Source organism: Camarhynchus parvulus, chromosome 9 (genome assembly GCF_901933205.1).
Source record: "Camarhynchus parvulus chromosome 9, STF_HiC, whole genome shotgun sequence".
Classification (NCBI taxonomy): Eukaryota; Metazoa; Chordata; class Aves; order Passeriformes; family Thraupidae; genus Camarhynchus; species Camarhynchus parvulus.
Window position 1 is genome coordinate 22,565,451 of NC_044579.1, and position 26,217 is coordinate 22,591,667.

Below are 26,217 nucleotides of genomic sequence, written 5' to 3' on the forward strand. Positions count from 1 at the left end.
GCACAGAATTCCCATATATTTATAACTCATGGCATTTCATGAACTTTTGAGATGTTCTTTGTTTCTCTCTGAGGCGGAAAACAGTAATTTCAGCAGAAATATGAATTTCATTATGTTTGACTGACAAGCTCAGGCCACATAACTGACTTAACATACACAAGGCATGCTCCCTTTTCCTTTGATTTATGAGTCTCCACTATAGTTTGTTTTTTACTGCAGGAACAGAAGCAGAGTATATTTATATAACTAGTCTATTCCCCCATCTTTAATCTGAAACCTTTATATAGAACAGCTGTTGCTGCAAGAACAACTGGAAATTACTGTGCTGTAGTAATATACCTCATGGCAGTCTAATACAACTACCAAAAAATCCAACCCTTCACAGGCAGGAGTTCTGAAAAACACCAACACCTTTGAAAAGGCACTGACAATTGCAATAATACTATATTCTGTGTTGACCTGCCACTAAATCACAACAACTCTTTTATTTCATTTCAAAATAACTGCCAGAAAGAAAAGATCTTCTTGTGCTTTTTAGCTGTCTGCATCTTACATCAGCTTCGTGTTTCTTGTTAGGTGATTTAATTTTAGACCTCATTTTTCATTAAAGAATCCGCATCTAACACAGAGCTCTACCCCCCCTCCTTGAGTTCTGACCCCAGATATATCATCATTTACTTCTGCTCATACCTTATATGCAGTGATCCAGCTAAAAAAGTCCACTCAAAAATGTAACAAATTGAACCATACAAACCACCCAGCACTGGAGCAATAACCTGCAGCAGAATGCCTTCAGAACACCCACCCAAGCAGCAGCAATTATATCACACAGCTTCTCATGCCATCAGAGGCTTTGAAAGGAAGCTGACTCAACAGTCAGGGACTGAAAAGTGAGGAAAGCTAAACATGAAATTTCCACTTCCTCTACACATGCCTTCAGCACAGAAAAGGACACAGACAACAAAATAACAATGGAATTTCTTTCTGATGAAATAAAACCTCCAAAGCTTTCAAACTACCCTGCTTCTCTGCCTCCTCCCTGCACACCTGAGGTGACATCCTGGACACACAATTGCTAATGCAATTCAAACTGCAGACATCACATTTTCAACATATTAACCCAAAAATATATTTAGCAAGAATTATTAAATGCTTCTTATTTTTCACATACCAACCTGAAAATCCATGAAAGGGTGATTGCCAATGCTTCACAGATGCAAAACAATAGGTTTTATACCTCTGGGGTGAGGAAACAATCGTAGTTGTAAAGGGTTTTACTATACAACATTGAACAGGCTTATTAAGATAATAAGTTGTTTTTCTAGCGACTCTTCAATTAAAACAAACAAAATGAATCACTGAGCCTTTCCTTCCCAGGCACACTCACATTTTGCAGGTTTTTTAGGCGGTGAATCAGAGGGAAATAAAGAACATCTCCCTTGCAAACTTCCTCTTCTTCTCCCACCTCCCTTAGAAATAACCATGGATAGAAATGTCCTCACCTGATCAGTACACACACTCTTCATCTTTTCCTTTAAAATAATTTGCTTTGGAGTTCCTGGGTGACTTCCCTTCAGTGCAAAGAGTTCCCCAGTGCCCACAGGTACACAGGGGTAAAAGGGCACAGCAGCTGCCAGGACAGATGGAGAAATGCCATTTTTGGGGGGTGAGCTGTAAAGCACATGCTTTCAATGGTTCTATTTTCTCTGCCAGCCCTTTTCTCTGCACATCCTCCCACTTTTTACCCCAACTCATTTCATATTTAATTCTCAAAACTCTTATTCCAAAAGGGCAGTCCCAGTTCACAGTCTGTACTCACTGCCTTACACTGACCATTGCTGAACTGTAAGAATCCACCCAAAAATCAGATCTTTAAAAAAAACCCAAAACATTCAACAACATCAAGCATAAAGACTTTGATAGAGACATACAGGGCCAAGATCACTGAAATGCACAGCAGCTTCATTTCAAGTGAAGTGCTTTTTTCTCCTTGGCAGCTAATGTATCTGTCAGGACAACAAAATTAAGCAAAATAAAATTGCCTTTGCAGATCCACCACTGACTCAGCTACAGCTCAAACCCTTTAGGTACAAACTGAAGTCACTGAACTAATTATAAAGCAGCAATAATGCCTACCTCTCTTCTTCCCATCTTCACCAGCAGTCTAGGAACTCAAATGAAAAAGCCAGAAAGCATTTTTCTCCTTGATGCTTTTGCTACAGAAAAATCAAATGTCCTAAGAACAAAGTCCTGTAGGGAAGATGCAGCAGGCAAGGAAGAACCACCTGTGAGTTCCTTCCCCTGGCATTTCATGGGTGAGCCCCCAATCCTTCCTATCAGCATGACTCACTGCTTAGAGGGCACCTGCCAAAATCCTCAAGGGTTAACAGCAAAGACACTGGTCCTGTTCCCTTCTGAGTATTCTACAGAAAAATAAGTAATTTATGTTTTCATGTGTAAACTTTAATGACAAAAGATACCAGAAAATAAGAGATGGCAACTTCAGGCTGCAAAAATGAAGAAGAAATTAAGGCAAGGATAAAGAGGGAAAAAAATACCAATGTATCTGGAATATTCAGTTATTAAGGGCTTGGCCCTCTGAGATGCTCAGCAGGTTTTTCAAGGCAAGAAAAAATCTGCGTTTACTGTGATTTTAGTGGTCTAAGTCTAAACCTATTCTCAGTAGTAATACTGCTGAAAAACACCACCACCAGGTTAAAGAGCATATTGAATTATATTCTATGAATAGCAAGAAAAACATAGGAAAAATACAAATTAAATTGTTCCTTGCAACACAGCACTAATGAATGTATCTGTTTTCAAACTGCAGATAGTTCAGGATACTCAGAAAAGTAAGCACACAAGAAATTCAAGAGAATTTTAACCCACTATTCCTAATTACTATATTGAAAAAAGGGCCAGTAAGCAATAGTCCTCCGTAAGGTTCTTTTCAAGAAATCTTTGCTTAATTGCCATTATAAAATGGTACTTCTGAGCTCTACCAGTTTCTTTTTAGAAATTAGATTTGTGTACTTCTTAAGAAACCAAGATAAAACACATTATATTTTAATATTAAAGGCAAAGTTTCAGAAAGAGATAGCACCAAACTTAATCCCTCTAAGATTAAAGATCTGTCTGAGGCTCCGTCAGTGAACATCTGTAACACACTACAAAAAATGAGGAAGCTGCTCATTTCCCATTAAAAAACAATTTTATACATACGGATGCATGGAATATAATGTTCCTGTTTTATTATTAAGCAATAAACATAGTACATTTTTACTGTATACTTGTATTGATTTCTGGATGTCATAAAATACTTTATTAGGCACAGCTTTGGAAAAATTAGTGCCTTGGCAGGTGCCAGCCAAATGGTTTTGCAATTCTCACAAACTACATCTCAGTACAACACTTGTGAGAGGAGCAGCTCCTCAGCCACCAGTGCTCGTTGGCCAGATTTGCAAAAAATGAAAGTTATTTTGAAAATAACTATCAAAAATTGAGAGTCGAAATAGTGAGAAAAACCAGGAGTGACATTATCCTTCCTGGTGCTGGAGCAATGCCCCTCCAGTCTCACAGAATGGCATTTTTGAGTGAAGCTACAACCAGCAGCAGGAGAAATGTTTGCAAGTGGGACAGCAGCACTGAAACCTGAAATTGTGTAACACAGGTAAGGAGAGGAACAACCTTCAAGAGAAGACAGGAAGGAAGGCCCCGCTCTGAGCTCTGATAAGCGTGACACCAGGGGATCTAGCACCATGAGAGGTTTCTGCTGAGCTCGGTGGGTGTATCTGTCCTGTTTGCCTGCAGGGTTCAAATTGTCCTTACCAAACTCAATCCCAGGTCTGGCACTTCTTAACAGAAAGAAATGCTCATAACTCAGAGTAGTCAGGAGGACACTTGCCACTGTCATATTTTCTGAAAAAACCCTTTGCCCAGGATTTTGCTCCTGGGAAGCTGAGAAGCCCCAGAGAAAAAGGAAAACAGTATTATCTCATTTGCTTCTCCTGTGTTTTGCTGCTTTGGAATGTGTCTGGAGATTGTTTATCCAACAGGCAGTTGTTTGATTGGTTTCATGTGAATTGTTTTTACTCAATGGCCAATCAGTGCCAAGCTGTGTTGAGACTCTATAACGAGTCACGAGTTTTCATTATTATCTTTTTAGCATTCTGTAAGTATCCTTTCTGTATTCTTTAGTATCGTTTAGTTTAGTATACTTTTATATAATATAGTATAATAAAATAATAAATTAGCCTTCTGAGAACATGGAGTCAGATTCATCATTCCTTCCTGCCACAGGGCACCCCACAAATACAATAGACACTCAGAAGTTCTGAGGTTGCTGCCAATTTAATTTGAGGTAGCCCTGAAGCAGTTTATGGCCCTGGGCTCTGATGGACAGCTGGCATGGGAAGGGAGCTCAGCAGAACCTCAAAAGCTTTCTCACAGCACTGGTGATGCCTTCTGCATGAGTTTGAGCTGGGCTTAGAGGAGAGCACATGGAAAATCTTCAGAACCACATCATTACACACATATCCACACAGATAACAGGGGTACACTCCACAGAACACACAAATCCCTGTGGAAAAGGCAGCGTGCTGCATGCCAGAGTAGACTCTGCTGGAGGTGAAAATGTTCTCTATTTAGCTTCCACCTCCCTGCTCCCATTCAGCAAACACTGTTCTCTTAAAACATCAGTGTGCAGGGCATGAGACAACAACAGGCAAACCCCAGAGATGTCCACGTGATGGAAGCTCAAGCACCTTGCCAGAGTTCCTTGCCAACACAATTAAACTGTGCCATTATAGAGTCTTCAGACAAGGTTTCTAATAAAGCATTTCCCACCTTGCTTCCTGCCAAAATTCAGAAAGGCAAGTCCACATTCATATGCGCTTTGTGGCACAGCATACAACTTTTCATTCTCTTATTTTTGTTTTCAGTGATGCTGCTGTTTAAGGCAAGTGTTGGAATGACCAAGCCTAACTCCAACATCTGTTCCCTGAAGGAGGGGAAATCAAAAGAAAAGAATAAACCATGCTCTTGTATTCCATCCCTTTATATTTCTCAGATTAAAAAAAAAAAAAAAAAAAGGCAGGAATCCTTCTTGCTATTGAGGGCATCAATGTCTCTTCCTTTAGTCAAAAATCCAACTGACAGAAAACCAAACTAAACTCCTAAATTCTGATGGACACCTTTGTTGCTTCTTGCCAAAGAATTACTGCACAGGTATAGACGTGTAAGAGCTGCTGAAGCTGATCACATCACACCTTCTGCCTGTATACCATAAAAATCACAGGGCTGAAAAACTTAGAAATTGGGCAGCAGTCTGCTCAGACACAGCAACTCTCAAAGGTCAAGCAGAGGCAATGCTTGTCCTCAAAGCCATTGATCCAAACCTGCTTTTGCAGAACAACTGGCATGTGTGTGGTACCTGCCAAATCTTCCCAAAACCTAAACCTCCCACATCTCTCTGCTTGTGGACACCAAAAGTTGGATGTGGGCTAGTCCAACCTAAAAAACAACCTGGCTGAGGCTGCACCCTATAAATTAACTGAATAACTACACTCTCACTGGAGGCATGGCAGAAAGGATGATGCCAGGAAAGGCTTGAAGGCAAATGGTGATTGTTGGCTGTCACAGACATCTGTTTGTGAAAATCCTTTTCTTTAGGATTTTCCCTTCTGAGAAGCTGAGGCCTCAGAAACAGAATGTAAACAATGGATATCTGCTGCTGTGGGATGCAACAGGTGGATCCGTGATTGGTCTCCTGTGGATGTTTTGATTCAGTGACCAGTCACGGCAGAGCTGGCTCTCGCTCTCTGTCTGAGCCAGCTGCTTTTGTTCCTTCTATTTCTTTTTAGTTAGTTATAATGTTTTTTATATATATATAATAAAATAATAAATCAAGCCTTCTGAACATGGAGTCAATGTTCTCGTCTCTTCCCTCATCCAAGAACCCTTGTGACCACTGTCAGAGTCGGCCAGTGAGCTAAAGCACCTTCCGGGGTCCTCTTGATGCCTTCCTTTTCTAGCAAGATGCACTGGATATAGCACATAAACCCAAGCAGTGCTGCCATGCAAGGCCAGAAAAGGATTAATAGCACCAAAGACTCTGTCTTGTTGCCACTGAAACCAACTGTGCTGAGCCATAAGTCTGCATGGACAGCCCAGTCCTTCTTTCTGTCACACATGAGTCCTTTTTTGTCTACTACAGGTTAGATCAATAACACAAAAACATCTTCAATGTGACACCTTATCCCCATTTCAGCCCTGAGCTCTCCCACTGCCACAAGAGCTCTCAGGAGACAGCTGCAAATGAAGACCTTTAGTTAGTACACCTCTCCTGAGACTGCTACTCATGATTGAATTTCATTACTAAAGTGTTGAAACTAAATCCAGCCTTTTTTCAGAAGTGGCTCAGAATCCTGTGACAGGCTCACTTAATTCTGTGGCTTTCAGAATGAATTCTGTCTTTCTCAGATTGAGAGTTAGTAAGCATCTACATGCTGTCATCTTATTGCAAAGCTCCCATACCCTCTCAGAGACTTCTCATGGGCAACTCCTTGCAGCATCGACTCCTTTCTCCTCACAGCAAGGCCAACAAAGTACAACTCTCTCCTCACCCAGCTAACCCACTTTTTATAGCACTCATCCTTATTGGACACAGCTGTGGCCTGTTAAGGGCAGGCCTATTCCTAATCTTTGCTAATAAGTGCAGCTGCAACTCTTCAGGGGTGAGATTACCTTCTGCACCATCTTTATTTTCTTATATTCTATCCCCCCACATCTACAGTTCTTTTTTTCCTCATGTGGAGGAATAGACATAAAGAGGTAAGGGATGGTGCCATCAAATGGCAAAAAAGAAAGAAAAAAACTGAAAATTTGTAATTTCTCCTGTGTGGGAAAAAAGTTAATGCACAGAGTATGAAGCAATACCCCAACCAGCTCCTTCTTGAGACACCTCCCTTCTGCCAAGCAAAGAGAACTCTGATAAGCTACAGGAGGAATCAAAACTACTGAACTACACAAATGCTGAGAAAATGCTCCATATTTAAAGCCCAGATCCATGTTTATTTCTGGTACTAACACTATGTCTCTTTCTGCCTTCAAACACATGTGGGAAAACTGCTCCTGTATCCTGGGCCAGCTTACAACTCACTGTCTTTATAAAAAACTCCTTCATAGCTGTTACAGTACCATTAAAATGAAAGGAAGAACAAGAACACCCAGTACCTGCCCCAGGTACTGAAGTGATGGCCACTGTGACTATTTCCAAAAGTCTCATTTTAAAGGCCAGGTTTCTCCTATATTCCACATTGTAGCCTTTGAAACAACTTTTCTAACTTGAATAAGTGGAACATTTTTGGTCCTTGTGTCCAAGGAGCCCTTGGATGTAAGTTTGGATGGTTCTTGAATCACAGAAGTGCACTGAGGTGATTCAGGGATGTCAGGATCACAGTTTGGACACAGAGCAGCGTCCAAATGTGCTTCAAGAGCAGCGACACCTCTGTGCCTGTGTCCCATTCCACCACCACTCCTCTATTTCCAAAGAGCAGAGGAGCACTCTGGCATGCCACAGAGGCTACCTGGAGAAGGCAGAAACCATCAGAAGTGTCAGAACATCACAAATGACTTAACCACTTGCATAGCTCAGTTCCTCCATTTCATTCTATCTTCAGATAGAATCTTAAGCTTGAGCTATCTTGAGCTATCTTCTAGCTCAAGTAAGGCTTCAAAAGAAATAGGGGTCTGCCCCATTTATATGCCTGCTGCCATATGGACAGTCACATTTTAGAGAGAACATCTGCTACCCAAGAGCAGCTCTGAAAATACTGCCCAGGAGGCTGTAAGCTTTTAGCACATTCAGCATTGACCCTGTGACCCTGGGGTGACAGCTCCAGGTATCTCCTTACCTGACCTCAAAGCTCTGGTCCCAGCTCCATCTCTAACCAGAGCACTTAAAAAACCATCTGCATGCCAGTTCTCCTCCTGCCCCTCTTGTGATGCCATCAGCTGTGTGCTGAACAGAGTGAAGAATGAATTGCTCAAAACTTGCCTGTAGCTTTCCCATACAGGCTTGAAGGTGTGATTTAAAAGCTAGGCTTAGAAGCACATTAACTTTTTTACAGAGTTTAAACAACCAGGCCTTTGTTTCAATTTGCACCATCAAGCAGAATGGAAAATAAGAAAGGATTATGTGACATGCAGGACAGTCCCAGCTTTAGCTGTTAGTCCCAGTTAAATGACTTAGAACTAGGAAGGGGGAAAAAAAGCCAATAACCAGAATGAATCAGTATAACCAGCTTCTCCTCTGAGCTCCCTCAGTGCTATAAACAGCTGCTTAACTATTTTTCTGGAGCAAGTGGCCAGTATTCTTAATTAAGAATAAGGTTCTGAGTTCCTGCTCACACCCAGTAACTGGATGTTTGGAAGGAAGGGCTGTTTGTGCTTTATCCTGTGGGAAGCTGTTAACGCCCAGTGGTTTCCTCCACATATTCTCCCCTCACTGACCCCAGAGAGACCACTTCACATGAAAAAGAGCTTTTCTCAAGACAGGAATATTCCAGCAGTAAATCCTGAAGCATCCAAGAACTTTATAACTTGACACCTTTGGAATTTGCTAGCACTGCTTCCTGTCTATACTGTTTTGGGCGTTTTTGCACATACTACATGGTGATTTGCAGAATAATTCAGCATATCATGGTTCATCATACAGATAGAGCATCCAGCTTTAGTTTGATCCATCTATTTTAACTTGGTTTAGTTTAAACTTTCACAAACATCCCTACAGGAGTGCAGATTCCCATGAAAAGGAGTGAAGGGCCACATAAATTCCTTGGTGTGCAAGTAATTCTACTTATTTCTGTAAGAGAAAACTCTTCTCAGATCCTGTCTACACTAGGCAAGAGTCTCTAAATCTCACCCACAATAGTAGAGTTGACAAATATAACTGTTCTTTTTGCTCTCATGAGCAGTTATTTCCAGATTTGGGATTGGCTGGGCTTCAATCCAGAAAACAGACTTTTCATGACAATCCCCAAATAACTTCAGAAATTCACAAGAATCAGGAAATATCCTAATTAGGAAAGGGGTCAATTCATCCTGCCTGAAGTATTTGGCAGACCAAGCATCCCACATCTCCAGAACATTTAGAGAATGTATCCTTCAATTTCTATGAGGTTTCCAGCTGAGTGATACCCTGACAAGCAGTGCTTCATCACAGCTAACCACAATCCATGCAGCAGGCAGGACAGACTGCTGATCATCCAGCACATTTTACAAATTGCAGCTGCACCCCTCCTACTGTGATTTATATTGTCATTACAGGCCAACTACACCTCAAGTGTAAGTCATCCCCCTCCAACACCAGCTAGAGCAGAAGGAGAAAATGCTCTCCCCAAGAAGGCATTCTGACTGAAAGCCTTAGGGGAAAGTTATTTCCAAATGGAAGCAGTCATACTGTGGCCAGCCTGCAGGAAGATTTACTTCTGCATTTGTTTCAAGATGTTCAGAAAACTGATTTAGAAGATCTTTACTCCTAGTGTCTGACTGAAAATCTTACGGTTCCCTCAGTAACCACGTTACACAGTCCAATGTAAGCTCATGCCCTCAGCAGATCCCAAAATTCCGTCATGCTGTACAACACAGCTTGTGGCAAGGCACAATCCACTGCTGTAAGCACATGGATGAGCACTCAGCAAACGCATATTGTCATAGATTTGGTCCTGGCACATCCCATGGTGAACAATCGAGCCTTTGCCTCTGTTTCTGCATTTATAAAAAGTACAAATAATATCCCATTCAGAACGGCACATGGATTACCAGTTGCACTGTAGAGGAATTTGAAGAAGCAGAGTATGTCCACATTCACATCCTGTCAATATTGTCCTCAAGAACAACAGCCCTTACACAGCTTTGCCAGGTAAAGGCTTTTCATACCTGTGGTTTCAAGACTGGGATACAAACATTTCCCCATTTCTCATGCAGGCAACATATTTCAAAAGAGCTCCAAGGTGACCCAAGTTAACAGACAATAAAAAATAACCATTGTTGAAGTACTTCAGGTCAGATGGCAAGGAGCAGTTTCCCTGAATATGAATATCAGGCACAGTTCCCTGCTGCCTTTCAGGGATGATACCTGGCCTGTTCACAAATACAGACTCACAGGCATGGCAAGAATCTTCCCTTGCGTAACAAAGGAGTTTGCTGGTCATGCTGCTTCCTTTGCTGGCTCAGTGACAGGGGAGATATTCCCTGAAAAGCTCTGGGGACAGGAGGTGGGAGCAGTGCCTGGTTCTCCCATACACCTGCACTTGTGAGCGCAAACCTGTGCTGAACATGCCCAGCAGCCCCTCACAGGCAGGATCACCTCAGAGCTCAGCACCTGAGAGCTGGCTGTGCAAACAGTGTGCAGAACCCATTGTCAAACAAACCTCAGACTTGCCTGGGCAAGCTGGGACAGACAGCCAGGCTAAGAACAGTCTCTGCTCACTTCCCTGAAGACAAATTAACCTGGGCAGGCATCCAGCTTCTGTAATGCCCAGCTTCCACAGCCCTGGCTGGGCCTTCTGCTGGGATGGAAATGGGATGGATGATTTCCTGTTTGCTTTCCAGCCAGTGCAATCTTATTAAGCACAACTGTTTCCATCAGCCCATTTCAAACGTTCAGACAAAACAATTGCATTGCTGCTGCTGACAGCTCCTGTTACAGCACTGTGCAAACACTTCCGCCAACTAGGGGAATATTTCTTCCCAGAGGCTGCTGTCTTAGGCAGGTTAACACCTAGATAAGAACTGCTGTGGCTTAAGCATAGTGCAGAAAAACCTTCAGCAATGTTTCTGAGAAAGGGATGTCCAAGGAAGACCACACTGCTGATCACACAGGAACCTGCTTCCCAAAAGTTCCAAACAAAATTGCTTCCCAAAGGAAGATGGAAAACTTCTGCATCACAGCCACCACAAGTTCATCCATTTCCAGGCACTAATCCTGATTTTTGACTGCATTTTCAAGGAAAGACACCTCTCTTTTTCATGTACTGCTGTTAAGAGCAGCTGCTACAAGCAGCATGCCACAGCATGGCAAACCTTCAGAATAGCTGAAGGCAAATTCATGACCTCTTCAGTCATCTCAAGGCAGCTAACACTAAGAAAAAAAGTTGGAAAGTTACACAGAACTGCCAAATTATTCTTCTGAGGAGCTGTCTACATCATAATAAAAAAATACATTCTTTGCAGGTAGCAGCTAAAAAAACTAAATAAGTTTTAGAAGTGAGGGAGGACAAATGTCTTGAAAATTCTCTAAGCTAGTTGTCTCACAAAATGTATTGATTCACAATAGACTTTTCAAGTATTTTTCTTGCATGCTGTAGTCCAATATTATTTCTTTAATGGACTGCACACAGTTTTGGCAGCAAATCCCAAAGCAAAGAACTTAGGCGGAAAGAAAGGCAAGAAATTGAAACTGTCTTCACAAAAAAACTTTATAGTTATTTTTAAAAAAGGTTTATTGGTAACTAAGAAACCATCTACAACCTGAAAATCCTAGTCAACACAAGTTATGCATGATTCCTTCTTATTCCCTGATTACTTCTTTTTTTGTTGTATGGCAAACCTCAGATCCTCCTTTTACACCCAGAAGTTAACTACAGGTCCTACTGCCATTGAATAACAACCTGAAAAACCCTTTTTGGTGGGAGTCACATTAGTCCTCATGACATACAATCAAACCAGAGTTCAGACAATTGTGGCAGCTGTTTTTCAGTCCCTTCTTGGCACCCCCAAGTCACACACAGGAGATCACCTATAGCCAGCCCTGTGTTAATAGAAACAGCCAACAACAGGGTTATTTTTTAAATTCCAACTCATGTATCATTCAGTGATTTTTGTGTCACCACTTCAATATTTGGAGTGTCATTTTTTCTTAAAAACAGAAAATGAAGCTCATATAAACTGCTGGCACACTGTCTGCCTGGAGCCTGAGTGAATTCTGAAGAGTCAGGGTTGAAAACTGGGAACTGTCAAGTGGAACTGCTGAAAATAGCAATTGGCTACTTTGGAGTTTCTACAAGGTATGTGTTTGCTATGTATGACTGCCTCCATAAGCAGGTGTCAGCTTCATCCAATTTAGTCATGAAAACAACCCCTTCTGAGTAGTGTTAGAATGCAGTAGTATCTCACCAAAAATATTTAAGTGTATTGAATTTGCATTGAATTTGACTGATTAACAGTTGTTTCTGATGTTGGCACAGTTATATTTTGTATGGCAAAAATTTTCTGACCTATTACAAAAGGGGCTCTTCAAAAATCAGAACAAAAAGAGCCCCCCCCCCCAGGAAAAATCGGGTAACTTATGAGAGTGAAAAAGGTTAGGCAGTAAGAGATCTCTAAAGGGAAAGAAACTTAATTTATCAAGCTCAGAAACACAGATTGATGCAATCAAGGTACAAGATGATGGCAACCTGAAAGAAAGTATTAGTTCAGGGAATGGAAAATAAAATTGCTCAGGTATTATAAAGAAATAACACATTGCTCAGAAAAAGCCATTTGCAAAGTACAAGAAAAAGTGCAGGATTAAATGCTGGGCCCAAATAATGGCTTTAATAATGAAGGGCAATATTGAGTCATTAGCATTCAGTGTAATATTACATTTCAAAATCAAAGTCACCGGTAGCAGCAGCCAGAGACATGATATGTGTAACACAATCTGGTTGTTAAAAATACAGGACCTCACCACACTGCCTTTGGCCAGGTCTGAGGCTCCACTGGAGTCAGGTTATGCACACACAGAAAGATGGTGTCATTTTTAAACATATTTGTGAACCCAGCCAAATAAACCAAAGAAAACTTCAGTGGGGAAAAAAATACTTCAGATTATTTATTTTGGATATGGTGCAAATAATAACACCAGCCAGAGGAGTACAACCAATGAGGGAATCTTCTCTCAGGTGCTCAGAACAAGAAGTTCCAGTTTTACCCTCCTAGAGGAGATGCCAAGGCTCCTTTTGCATTTGTATATTGTCGCCCTGTTCTTTTAAAGTTTTTCTAAGCTTTTTGATGGTTACATTTTTGTAAGGGAATTTTTTACGCATTTTTTATGTAAATAATGATTGTTTTGTATTTCTTTTTAAAGGAGAATTGATGAACTATTAGTTTAACTAGTGTAATCAGAGAAGTAGCAGTTTTATTTTTTAATTCATAATCACTTTTAAAATGCTATAAATATCAAAGTCCAAAAATAAATGTACGTTTTTTTACCTTAAACATCTCAGCGTGTGAGTATCGTTCATTTCATGTCATATTGCATTTGTGTATCTCTGTGCAGTACACCATGGATGAAGTATTCTCCTTAATGGGGGGTTTAATCTAAATGACCCCTCCTGCACTCCCTTCAGCAGCCAGAATAAATCTGTTCCACCCTCCTCCTTGCACAGCTACACACTTCACATCTGTCTTTCCTCTTTCAAAGGCCTAAAAAAGGCACAGGTGGCAAGAGAAGAGAAAGAGGCAGAGAACAGAAGAAGGTAATCCTGTCTTTTGTGATTTTAGCCATGTTAACAGAAGGATGGTTCACTGATTATGGTTATACTCAGCGATTCCTGTTCTGCTTCTACTTTTGTCTATCTCCAGCAGTAAAGCAAAACCTGTCAGGAAATTGGTGAGTCAGCATGCTGCTGCTGTTTGTCTTAGCTGTGAGGCATTGATTTTTATCCTGATGCTTTGATATAGGGTCACAGGTATCCGAACTAAAATCTTTACTGAGAGCAAGGGGGTCACGGCAGCAAGAGCTGTTAGTTTAAACAAAAAAAGTCGATTCTGTTCTTACAGTATTTGCTTGGATGTTTAAATTTTCTGAGACAGTTGAGAGGAAAAAATACAAGCCACACTTTTCTATTTAAAAAAAAAAAAAAAAAGAATGACCAGTGCAATGCTTTTCACAAAATCTTCCAAAAGTTGCTGAATATTTCACTGTTATCAGGTATCTTATATGTGTGTATAATTAACACTGGAACTAAGGCTAACGTGTAGAGTAACTCCAACATAAGGAAGAAGCAGCACTTTTAAATCTTTAGCACTCGTCCAGAAGCAAGGTCCCTTTCAACAGATCTGAAATTAGTGTGAAGTCATCATGCATTTTCAAACTCTAAGTGATGCTATTTGGCAGAAAAAACCCAAATCATCTTGTTAGTACTTAAGATTAACATCAAGCAAAAGGAAATCTGGTCTGTTTTAAAAACAAAAATGCAAAGGCTGCTCAGGAAGCTCTGAGGTTTCCCCCTCATGTAGAACAGCTCCATAAAAGTGATCACAGTATTTCAATCTGCACTGAGGTGTAATCAAAGAATCTCTGCTTAATAGGATGGAGATTAGTTATGAAATAAAACACAGAGTCAGACCATAAAAAGTTAATTGCAAATAACTGTTTTCTTGTTTAAATTGGCAGGAAATTCTGAAATATTTCCTCTAGAAAAACATAGGTGAGTTACAGTGTAGAATTTACCACTAAAAGGCTGGAAGGAAGGTAAAAACAGAGCCAAGCAGTAACAACAAGTGAAGAAACCAAAGTGACCCCAAGTGACTGAGCAGGAAAGTCTGTACATTAACATGAAAATTTGAGATTTATAGCCAAAGCCAGCTTTAAGACAGACCCCTGAAGAGTCTTTAGGTTGAAATGAAGGCACAGACCTGAAGTCTGAAATGACTATAACACCAGATGCTATTTACTATAAATTTTTAAGAGGCTTTGAGATACACAGGTGAAAGAATGCTATAATTAGAACTGCTAGGATATAATTAGTACTGCTAAAAAGTTCAGGTTACAACTAAAGGTGGACAAGGAGACCTTCTTAACCCTTTCTGGACACACCACTGAAAAAGAGATGCCTTAGAATATCTCATATCCTTAGCCTTATTCAGCAGTTTGTAGGGATGAAACACACCCAGTGTTGGTTTTTCTTAGTTTTTATAGAGACAGGGTAACTGAGAGGTGTTTTAAAAGATTTTATTCTATTATCTGTCTCGATGAAGAGTGAGACATAAGAGATGGTTTGCTAGATACTCCCATTATAAGGAGAGCCATACTATCAGAAGCTAACTTATTCCTTGGTTACAATACCTTATAAAAGTTTTTCAGCTTATTGGCTTTTACTACACAGTACTACCATGACTTTACAAATCCATTTCTCACAATCCAGAATAGCGTCTTGTACTTCTGTACTACTAAGCACGGAAATGACACAGACTGACACCATTTAATAAATGCAGAAATTTAACTAAATGTAAAAATTTAGCTAAACCCTATTATGTTTTTCACCTGATGAGCTCTCCATGTGTGGATCTTTCCTGAAAACCCTTTTCCCACCCTCAAGAGATGCCAGGCTCCAGCAGACATGCACAGGGAGATGGCTCCTCCTTTGGCAGCAGCACAGGGGACTTTGTGCAGCATCCTCCTCACACCTCAGACCTGACTGCTACAGCACAGGGGTGGTGAAGGCTCTTTGTGCCTTTGTGACAATCATCTCCAAAGGACTCTTCAGAGACATTCTCAAGCCTGCATTTCCTGCAGAGTGCTCTGTTACGGAAACAGAAGGGGGAACAGAACTACATCAAACAGTGATTACAGAAGCTGTGTGGCCTCAAGTGGGTATATTTCCTCAACATTCTATTTCAATTCCTTTACAACAAGCAGAGGGTGGGGTTTTTTTGCTTGTTTGTTTGCTTTTAAGGTCAACCATCACTGGCAAAACAAGTAAATTTCTAATGGGCTACTTGAGCTCCGTGTTCTTCCTATAGTACTTTGTTTATTCTCCAAACACAGTAACATCTCAGTTTATGAAGGTCTTTGCTTCTGATGTATAAGTATCATTCCCTTCTGTCCACATCAAGTGAAATTTCATCAAAAAAATCTTGACTTGGTAGCTATCACAATTGTGAATATTAGGAATTAAAGACATGCTTCATCTTTGCTTGCCAAAGCACAATTTCAGTCAATAACAGAAAATTCCTCTCTGTTCTAGTACTTGGTGGAAATAAAAGCATAAACAAGCTTTGTGGAGTTAGACTATGTCACTCTGGCTTTCTAAAGCAAGCACAATCCCAAGTGTTCACTGACAAAATATTACCTATTTAAAGCATTACTACCACAAATTTTGTAAAATTGCTTCCAAATAATTGGAAGTTTAAAAAAAAAGAGACATGAACCAGAGATTTTGGTTCTCTGACTGGCTGAAGGCAACTGTCCATGCTGCTTTCCCACTTCCCAAGCTTTACAAAAGGCATAATCTGTACAAGACAGCACGATGTATAGCAGGGAGACTCTGAATGGATGTCATGGGTTTGATTAGACAGGTGTTTCTAAGCAAATTTAAAACAGGTGTATTCTCTCATTACTCTTTGCTTCTGGGTCAAAGTCACTAGAAGAGCACAGCCACAACCCCTCTTGATTAGCTTTATCTTGATTTTTCCGGAGCTCTGCTGTTCCTTGTGTAACATCTGGGGTAGGAACATCCTGGCAAGGAGTCAGCAAGGACTCTGGAACCAGCCAGAAGTGTGGGCACGGTGCACAAACATGACTCAGGTAAGGCACATCAATCTCACCTATGAAATGAACTCATGAGGAAGTTTTCTTAAACAACTCCAGCCCTGCATATCCTGAATTACTTTCCAGTAAACAGGTCCCAGGTGAGATTCCTCCAATTTCTACAACAGGCAGCCAAAAGCTTCTGCTTGACTGCTGGACAAGCCCACGAAGCCTAACCCCACAAATCAAGGAGGGAAGGAGCCACCGGAGGAGGCTGATCTCCTGCTCCTTCCTTGGAGCAGAGGCCCAGGGAGAGGGAAGCATTGCAATCATCTCCAGCTGTAACTTCATCCTCTCAAGCAGTGCTTTCTCCAGGGGTAACATGACCTCGTCTAGCTCACGTTCTCATATCCAACTCAAGATATCCAACCCCAGCCTCCTGCAGGGAAGAGTCCTCACCACACGCCCCTCCCCAGTTACACCAGGTAATTCTGCAGCTGTTCCACCAGGCAACATCAAATTTTTCATGCTGTTTTTCACCTAAAGCTTCTACAGCACTAATGAAATCCAAATTCCTTCCATCACAGATTTCTTCCTGTGAAGCATAAAGCTGACACAAAGGCATTGCTGGAGATCATATTGGGTTTTTATTTCTTGATGAGTGTTCTCCATCTCACACTGAGAAACCAGGAGCCTTCTGCAGAGCCCGGAAAACTGGGCTTGGCATGGCTGTGGCCAAGAAGGGTCACACAAAATGTTATGAACTCGAATAGTTGAGTAATTAACCCCAAAAAAATGCCAGCGCTAGCATGGTGGAACCCATGTGCATCTACAGGACCACTCCTTAACAACTCTCCTCATAATGGGAGTATCTAGCAAACCATCCAGTTCAGCTGTTAATAAAATTCAAGCCAGCTCTTCTAAAGTAATTATTTCAAAATTGTAAAAAAAAAAAAAAGAAAAAAGGAAGAGGAGATTATCCAAGGGTGTCTTCTGAATACTGTACACTTTTATTTGGAGAGCAGGAAATGATAACCAGAAAAAGGCAAAATCTGACGTTTAGGCAAAGAGTGTTTGCAAACTTCTAAGCAAGAAAAACAAAATTACTATGTTATGATGCAACTTTTGTTTAAAGATTAACAAAAAACAGCCAAATGTCTCATTTTGAAAAATCAGGTCAGCACAAACACACACATCCTTTTGCTTTGTCAACAACAGCAACAAAAACCCAGTAGAAGTAATTAAACCTGACATACCAGCCAAAAGTCTCAAGCTTAGATAAATACAGTACTTCAAAGCTAAGGCAGCTATTTGAAGAGTTACAATTTTTTGGTAACTGTGTCAAATTTAAAGATTTTCACTACAAAACTTCCTTTAGAATTGTTTGGCTGTGAAAGACCAGCCTGGCTTTTTGGGTGAGCACAACCAGGTGCAAAAAGTTTTCTATCAGACTAGGAGGATTTAGAATATTCTATGTGATAAGAGGTTTGAGAAATGAACCAGGCTACTGAAAATAGCTTTATATTGATATTTCTCCACTGGTATTTATGATAAACAAGTCTGAGTTCAACTGATGAGTGGAGAAAAATGCCCCTTGCTCCCTGCAGACAGGTATTACTCAACCCCCAACACACACAGATCCTAAAAGAATGGCAAGCCCAAGCTTTTAAAAAGTACTAATATTATAAAAATGATTTGGTAATGCTTTTCACTCTCAAACAGTTGGTTTCTTGACAATGTGTTTCTGCAGCTCACAAGCACACATATAATAAAAACCTCAGCAAGAACAGATCCCTGCAATGGGACAGATATGTAGTTGGAAGCTGTGAAAGTTCACACTTCAGAAAAATCAAACTAACAAACTGCTGAGCCCTGTTAATTGTTTCTTTAAAAAAAAAACCGAAAACATAAGCTGTAAATAGCTAATCAGAGACTGATTTGCATAACAGCAGGTTTGACTGACCTGCCATGCATTTCTTACATAAAAGTCTGTGGATTACAGTTTTTTTTTCTTCCTACACGTATGAAACCTTGAGAAAAATACTGAAATCAGAAGCATGCACACACTTTAGTTATTTTTGTCCATAGATGAACTCAGAAACCAAACTCATATGACAGACTAGCACAGAAACCCATACAAAAAGCCAAGGCTAAGCTCATATCTTGAGGCAGCTCATTAAAAGAATAATAAATTAAAAAATGAGCTGGGGGAGCACAGAGCCAGCCATGCCCAACCAACACTCCACCAGCTCCATGGGTTCTCCCCAGCAACAGGGAGCTTCCAGAAATGCAGTTTTAGAGGAGCTGTGTGCCTTGAATCCTTTCCCTGTGAATAATGCAGCTCCAGGAAAACACCAGCTCCAATGCTCTTGTTTTCACCAGGCAGCAGAAACCAACAGGACAGCAACAAAACCTGGGTTGTCTGGGGTTTGTTCAGGGGTTTTTTGGGGGGAATAGGAAGGAGGGGAAACACACAGAATTCCTTTGGTGTAATATATTTGTTTTATTGCTTCTGCAGCACATTAGAGTCGAGTTCACTGATGAAGTGTCCTCCAAGTACAAGTTCAGAACACCCAGGGGCTGTGCTCCTGTTTTGGGAGCAAACAAGGCACTAGTGGGTCAGTTCACAGATTTTTCTAATTCTGGAAGTCAAATTAAAGAAATGAGTTTGTCTTTTTTTTTCTTTTCAGAATCAACTGAAGACATTTGATCTCTGAAGTTTTCAGTGAAACAAATTGGAGGGAGCAGTTCACAGTTTCTGCTTGCAGAAATATCAGCATGGTGACTCAAGGCACGCATCCTAATTTTACTTCTTTTTAAAAAGAGTCTTCTGCAACTGTTATTTATGCCCAATAGCACAAGGAATATTCCCCAAATCTTGGAATTTGCCCTCTACTAAAGCCATGAAGAGAACTGCAGCTAAGTGACTTAACTGATAAGCACAGCCAACTTCAGAGTTCCTTGGAGTCCCAAGTTTTACAACCCCCAAACAAATCAATCTTTCTTTCACTGGCTGTGTATAAAACGTAACATTTGCTTCAACAAGTCCAGAAGCCTTTTGAATACAAACCAGGCAAGTCAGCAGGAGGGGGTGGGAAGGGGGTGAGAACCAGCACTTTTTTGGAGTGCTGACCTATTAGAGCTAACACACCCATCCCTGACACTGCATCAATGCAGAAAAAAGAAAGAAAGAGAGAAAAAAATGCAGCCTTTGGCAATCTAGGGCTCCTAATCATTAAGTCTGACACAGAACAACTGAACAATGAAGAAAGTTGAATTGCATTGCAAATTTACGTTCCATGCCCAGGTTATGAAATGTAGTGCAATAGGGCACTGGGCAGCAACAAAACTGCATTCCTTACAGAGGGAACAGCTTGAACCTTGTGATTTGTGCATGTGGGCAATACTGAGTGACCTTCATGCTTTCCAGCATTCACTAGAAGGCAGATTTATTTGTAATCACAAGTCAGCTGTTTTGTTTTTAGGGACAAACATATATTTGGAAGAGCAAAGGTTTAAACTCAGTATTAAGCAGCAAATGCAGAAGCCAATACATTAGCTTTAAAAGCTGAATTTGAAGACTACACTCCAAAATCCAGATTGGATAATATTAGAATCTGAGAGAATGGTTGTTTGCTGCTCATTTTTCTGTTTCTTTGGAGAGAGATATGTTCATAGTTCAGTTCCATTAGAAAACAGGAGCCTCTCGAGCATATACCTTTCCTAAAAAGATGTCCCATTTCAACATAAGAGATCCAACACTCACAATGGACAAATAAAGTGATATTGCTCTTACTGTAATGGACGTAATACAAGACTATCTGTATTTTAACAAAGAAAACCCATCAAATGTTTATTTTAAACAAGCACTGCCTGTCTCTTATTTGCAATTTTCTTAGGCATGAAGTAAACCACATTTTGGATAAGGTGCCAACTGAACTGGACTGCAGTACAACAGATCCTAGGACAATATTATTAAAATAGCCAGCAGCTGGCTGCACTAAAACCTTCCCCAGGATACAATGATCATAAATTTTGTTTCATTTAACAGTCCAAGGTGATAAACCATAGATTATCTAAAGCTTCCACATCACAGTCCTTGAACTCCTGGAAAAGAAGTTCTAACTCAGATTTAAAGGAAGTCAAGAAACAACACTGGGCACAACTATTTCTTGATTTGCAGAGACATGAGGGAATGGGACAGGATTAATAATTGTTCCTGCACATCCAGAATTCAAGACAATTAAGAAGCATGTAGAAGCATACAGTTCCCGATGTCCCAAAGCAAAGGCACGGAAAATCTTCTTTACAAGCATGTGAGATAAAGCAACAGACTTTTGATTCTCAACATCCTACAAGTTGCTGTAAGGAATTTAATTGCTACCTCACAACCTGACGTGCCCTTTTCTCAAGTATCTGTACAAAAAATCCAGCCGCTGAGTAAAGCTGAATACTGAACATGTAACAGATTTTCATACAAAACTGCCAACGAAAGCATACAAGGCTCTGAGACAATTCATAAACCCGCACAGGTCTTTATATAAGGTTAATGGTTTGCTAGGCAAGTGCCAAGGGTTCACAAAACAGGTAATTTTTGTTTCTTTTTTTAAATCAGGTTTGAACTTTGCACATTTTTCCTAACCACACTTCACAAAAATCTCAGCAGGAACCTAGATGGGCAGAGGATATTTACTCCGAGGTGTTCTCAAACACCTTATTAATAAGAGAGCACACGAAAGCCTCAACCCTTCAGTTATATACTTCAGTTTGCTGGGTCAGGCAGCACACAGCAGTCTGAGCATACTTGGATGACTAACACTGAAACGGGCTGAAAACAGCAGCAATCATGACAGAGACAATAAAGAACCCCAGCAATTGCACACAGCTCCAAGGGAAGAAATATCATTAAGAATTGCTTTAAAAAACCACAGGGAAAACATAGATATGATGCCCAAACGTGCTTCCTTAAAGGCCACTTTTCATTAAAGGGATTATGTATGATATTAACAACACATCTATAAATAAAGTATATGGCATAAGCAAATATTAGCATAAGATCTTGAATGAAACTTTAAGGCAAACAGATTACAAAGTGTTGCAGCAGAACGACTAATACGTCAGAGGAACGCGCATAGTTCCTAAAATAGTAATAATTTTTTTAAATTGTGGTAATTTTAAAAACTGTCTGTAAAATGAAAGGCAGCAGTATATTGAGTTAAAATAACACAATCTTTTGGAGATCTTCATATACACCACTGTCTTTACTACAGTGCTTCAAATAGAAAATTCCTCTTATAAGCTTATAATTCATGACGAGACCAAGGCAGAGGAATGATGGGCTAACAGGGCAGAAATAGACCGGGTGTTCCACACGGATGCACCGAGGGTGCTTTAGGATGGCTCTCCCTCTCTCCTAGGGCACATAGGAAGGACACTCAAGGAACAAGTACAGGGTAGCTGCCATCCCCAACTCAGGTCTCCCATGGACACCAGCAGCAAGGAACATAAAAAGGGGGTTTAAGGAGTGTTTTCTGCAATGTGCAAAAAACTGTGTGCAGACTGCGGGGAGTAAACCGAGGAGGGAAGCATGAGCACTGCTGGGCTCGCGTGCCTCTCCTCGGCTGCACCGGAGAACAATTTCAGCTGGAGGAAGAGGGTCGGGGCAAAGCTGGTTACAAAGACAAGCTTGAGACTAAGGGTAGGGTATAAAGGGTTTATAAAAGGTGGCGAGTGATGTCTGAGGTAAAGGCTAAACATCTAAAAGAGAGAGTAACCAGCACAAAGATGCTCTCGGTGAAGGGTGCACAGAGGCTACTGGAGCAGACCACGGGCTCGAGGGCGCAGCGTGCGAGGTGCGTGGGAGGTAAAGAGCAGGAAATTTGCAGGAGGAAGGCGCAGGGCACAGCCTGGAGGACGGGAGGGGAGGACAGGTGAAGCAGAGGCAAGGCTCGGGGCAGGCTGAGGCACAGCCCGCCGGCAGCGCACGGCAGGGGGCTCGGCAGGGGCAGGGCCGGGCGGCTGAGGCGGCCGGAGCGGGGGCAGCGCGGCGGGCAGGGCTCGGCCCAGGGCCGGTGCCTACCTGGGCGTCTTGGCTGCGGCGCTCTCCCGGCGGTCCAGCACCCCGGGCACGCAGTTGGTGAGCTCGGTCCAGTCGGCGTGCAGCCCGCAGCTCCAGCCCGTGGAGAAGCGAGAGAAGAGCCAGGTCTCCCTGCGGTTGGGCCGGTAGCAGGTGCACTTCTTCTGCCCGGGCCGGCAGTCGCATGGCACCTCCAGCCGCACGTTCTGCACCAGGTGGCGGCCGAAGGTTGTGCCGCCGGTCTTCTGGATGTGCAGAAAGACGATCACGTCCTCGCCCTTCATGTCGAATGCGAGCTCCCGTTCCAGCTCCCGCACGGGGAAGTAATACTTCTTCACGTAGTGCGGGTCCGGCGTGGGAAAGAGGTCCAGCTCCTCCGAGTAGGAGCGGCCGCTGGGAGAACCCAGGCTCAGCCCCGGCCCCACGTACTGGTACAGGATAAGCATGAAGCACACCGAGACGGCCACGATCAGCAAGAACTTGCTGGTCCTCTCAACCATGGTCCTTCCCGCACGCTTCATGTGTCACCATCTCCCGGGGCTGCCGGCGCTGGGCAGACTGCGGCGCTGCTGGGGGGTGGGCGGCGGAGCTTCGGCGTCTGTGCCAGCCGCCTCCCCCCGCAGCTCCCCGGAGCAGAGCCTTCCCCGGGGGCGGCGGGGCCGCTGCCTGGGTCGCCTCGGCTCGCCGCCGTCCCCGCCCGCCCCGCCGCGGGCAGCGCCGGGAGCGGGGCAGGGGCAGCCCGCAGCCAGCCGCTCCGGAGGCGCCGCGGCACAGCGGCAAACTTGCGGAGAGAGAGAGAGACAGAGAGAGGAGCAGGAGGGGGGCGGAGAGGCACCGAAAGGCAAGAACCAGCCTCCTCCCGCCCGCCCTCCCTTCCCCGCGCTTCAGGAAGCCACCCCCATTCCGGCGCTGCCTCCGCCGTGCCCCAGCCCCCGCGGCACCGGCGCGGCTGTGCCCGCCCCCGCCGCCGGCTGCGCCCGGGCTCCACTCGGCTCCTCTCAGCTCAGCTCGGCTCGGCTGGGCCGGCAGCGAGCGCTTCCTGGCCGCGCCGCCCCGCCCGGCATGCACAGCGCCGCCCGCGCCGCCCCGCGCCCGCGGCCACGCTCCGACCGGCGGCGGCCCCGCCCGAGCCCCAGCCCCAGCCCCAGCCCCAGCCCGCTCCGCTCCCCGGCCCCGCTCCGGGCACCGCTCCCGGCCCTGCTCCCCCGCTCCGCCCCGGGCACCCCTCCCCGCACCCGAAATCCCCAGCACTGCGGACCTAGGTGGGCTGCGCCTCCCCGAAGCGCTCGGCTCTTTATGTGCCGCCTTAAAATGAATCCCGAGAAGCGGAGCTGGCGCTCCTCGGGGCTAGGTTTGTGCTCCCGCTTTGAGGCAATTTGCATGGGAGTAGGAGTGGGGCTTGCCGCGGGTCTGCTTCCGCCACATGGGCCACCGCAAGCCGATGGTTGCGATGTCGCGACTGGATGGAAGAGGAAAATGCTCCGGCCACACACGGGGTGATGATGGCTGTGAGCTGGAAGAAGCCTGGGCACACCATCAGCCGCAGAATGTGTGAATAATAAGAATAATACTACTAGGTAAAGCTGAGGCCAAAATCGGCGGGGGTGTTATTTATAGCAAACTTTCCCAGCGAAATGCTTTGTGCTGCTCAGTCAGGCGGACTCCATCAGGCAGCGGGGCTGCTGCAGGGTTGGTTTGTTGTTTTCAGTTCCCCAAAACACAGCAAAGCCTTGGGAGCGCCAGAAGTGCCCGGCACGGAGCCGGCTTAGAGCGATCCCGTCTGCAGGGCAGCGCTTGGCAGGGGGAGATGCTGAAGATGCTGCGGGAATCGGAGCGGTGCGGACCCGCAGAGCCCGCACGGTGTGCCCGGAGCCGGGCATCCCTCCCCGGAGCGGCCAGGGACAGGCAGGACCCCCGGCCCCAAAGGCACTGCCACCGAGTGCCCAGGGAACCCCTGGAAAGCACCATTTGGTGCCTCTCTGAGGGTAAAGGGAGGGTGAAGCATGGCCCCATGTCAAAGAGTGAGGTTAAAATGTAGTGGCAGTCATGCTGCCACCTCATCGAGACCCGAGTTATTGTATGTGCAGAATAAATTATATGGCAATTGTTAATTTCTAGCAAAAAAAAAAAGTCTGACTGAAATGGACTGTTCTCCTGTCCTTACTGCTGTTGGAGAAAGTTTCCTTAAATTTCTGGTGCTTTTTAAAAATAGAAGTTACAGTTAGATTTTAGTCCTCTGGCACTGAAACATTCCATCAGGTTACATTTTTTAAATGCAAGTTTTAGGTTACATTTTAATCCAAATCAGGTTACATTTTAATCCAAATGCTTTATGTAAATGTAAAGGAATTCATGCCGAGGGGTCATTGTTAAACACTGGGTCAAATTTATAATGGCCAGGGAGGAAATGAGATCCTGCATTTTCATTTGAACACCCTGACAGATAAATCTGCTACATTTTGAGATGGCTGCATTACTCACAAGTTATGGAGCCCCAGTGAGTTATGCAGTTCTTCCCAAACAAGTAACAATAAAATGTTTATAGGACCCAAAAGCATCATATGTTGTGTTCAAACCATTCATTCTGTTTGATATTTTCCTCTTAGAAGTCTGCTTCTGATTCTCTTCTTCTCATGTAGGTTAGTTGCTCCAAAAACAATGATGTCATTCTTATGCACAGAGTTCAGCTACACTGAGAAGCAGAGCACAAACCTAATTTACAGGTTTGAAAATTATATTGTGATTTGGGAAATACATTATGTTTACATACATGGATGCATTATACATTGCAGCATAAAAAACACAGAGCAGAGTTTTTGATTGCAATGTGTTTGCCTACAGTTCTAAACATGTAAGTATTTAGAAATGCCAGAACTGTGGTGAAATCAGCCATTAATTTCCAGTTACATGAGCAATTGTTAACGAATTGTTTTAAACTCTTAACATATACAATATTTTTGCTTTTTCATTAGTTATAAAGATGGAGTTATTTCATTGCAGGTTTATATTTGTGGTAAATATAGTGCCTGTTAATTTATGACATAACATACTAAAACTCAATCCATCTAAGATAAAGAGACCACAAAGGAAAATACAGAGTTATGGCTGAAAATGTGCTGTTTTCTTTACTGCAGCACTTTCATGTACCAGTGGGGGGTTGGGGAACATGCTGGAAGCCTAGGGAAGGCCTATACCCTTCTGATTTACACTTACACAATAACTAATGCTTTTATTTTTATGGAATGCTTTGGAATCCTTCCCTGATAATTCTATATGCTGCTCTAAAATGTTGGTATTTTAAAGGTTCTTACAGGTGTGACTCACCTGAAATGATCACTTAAGCAAATACTTAATCTCTACTTATACTCAAAATTCCACTGAAGACAATGATAGAATAGTTTTTCACTGCATGAGGAGTTACACATCAGGTACCATGTCAGTGCTGGTTTAGATCAGTGCTAATTTAGATTAGGAGAACTTAGAGAAGATCCAAGTAAAGTTAGAATAAGAAGACTGACACTTTCCCTGGCTCCTGCATTGAAAACAACAATGTAAAGAGATGAGAAATCTGACAAATGCAAGTTGTTCCTGCTGCCTCTTGTTCCATACTCTAACTCCCTGTTTG

General features: G+C 42.8%; 1 protein-coding gene across 1 annotated transcript in view; it reads right to left on the reverse strand.

The window, feature by feature from the left end:
• The window catches only part of HS6ST1 (heparan sulfate 6-O-sulfotransferase 1), a 194,115-nt gene extending 170,592 nt beyond the window's left edge, over nt 1-23,523 (reverse strand). The window contains exon 1 of the mRNA XM_030954053.1: nt 22,596-23,523. Coding sequence (XP_030809913.1) covers nt 22,596-23,113 — 518 coding nt within the window. The 5' untranslated portion in view covers nt 23,114-23,523. The remainder of the gene's footprint in view (nt 1-22,595) is intronic.
• Nucleotides 23,524-26,217: the final 2,694 nt, after the last annotated feature.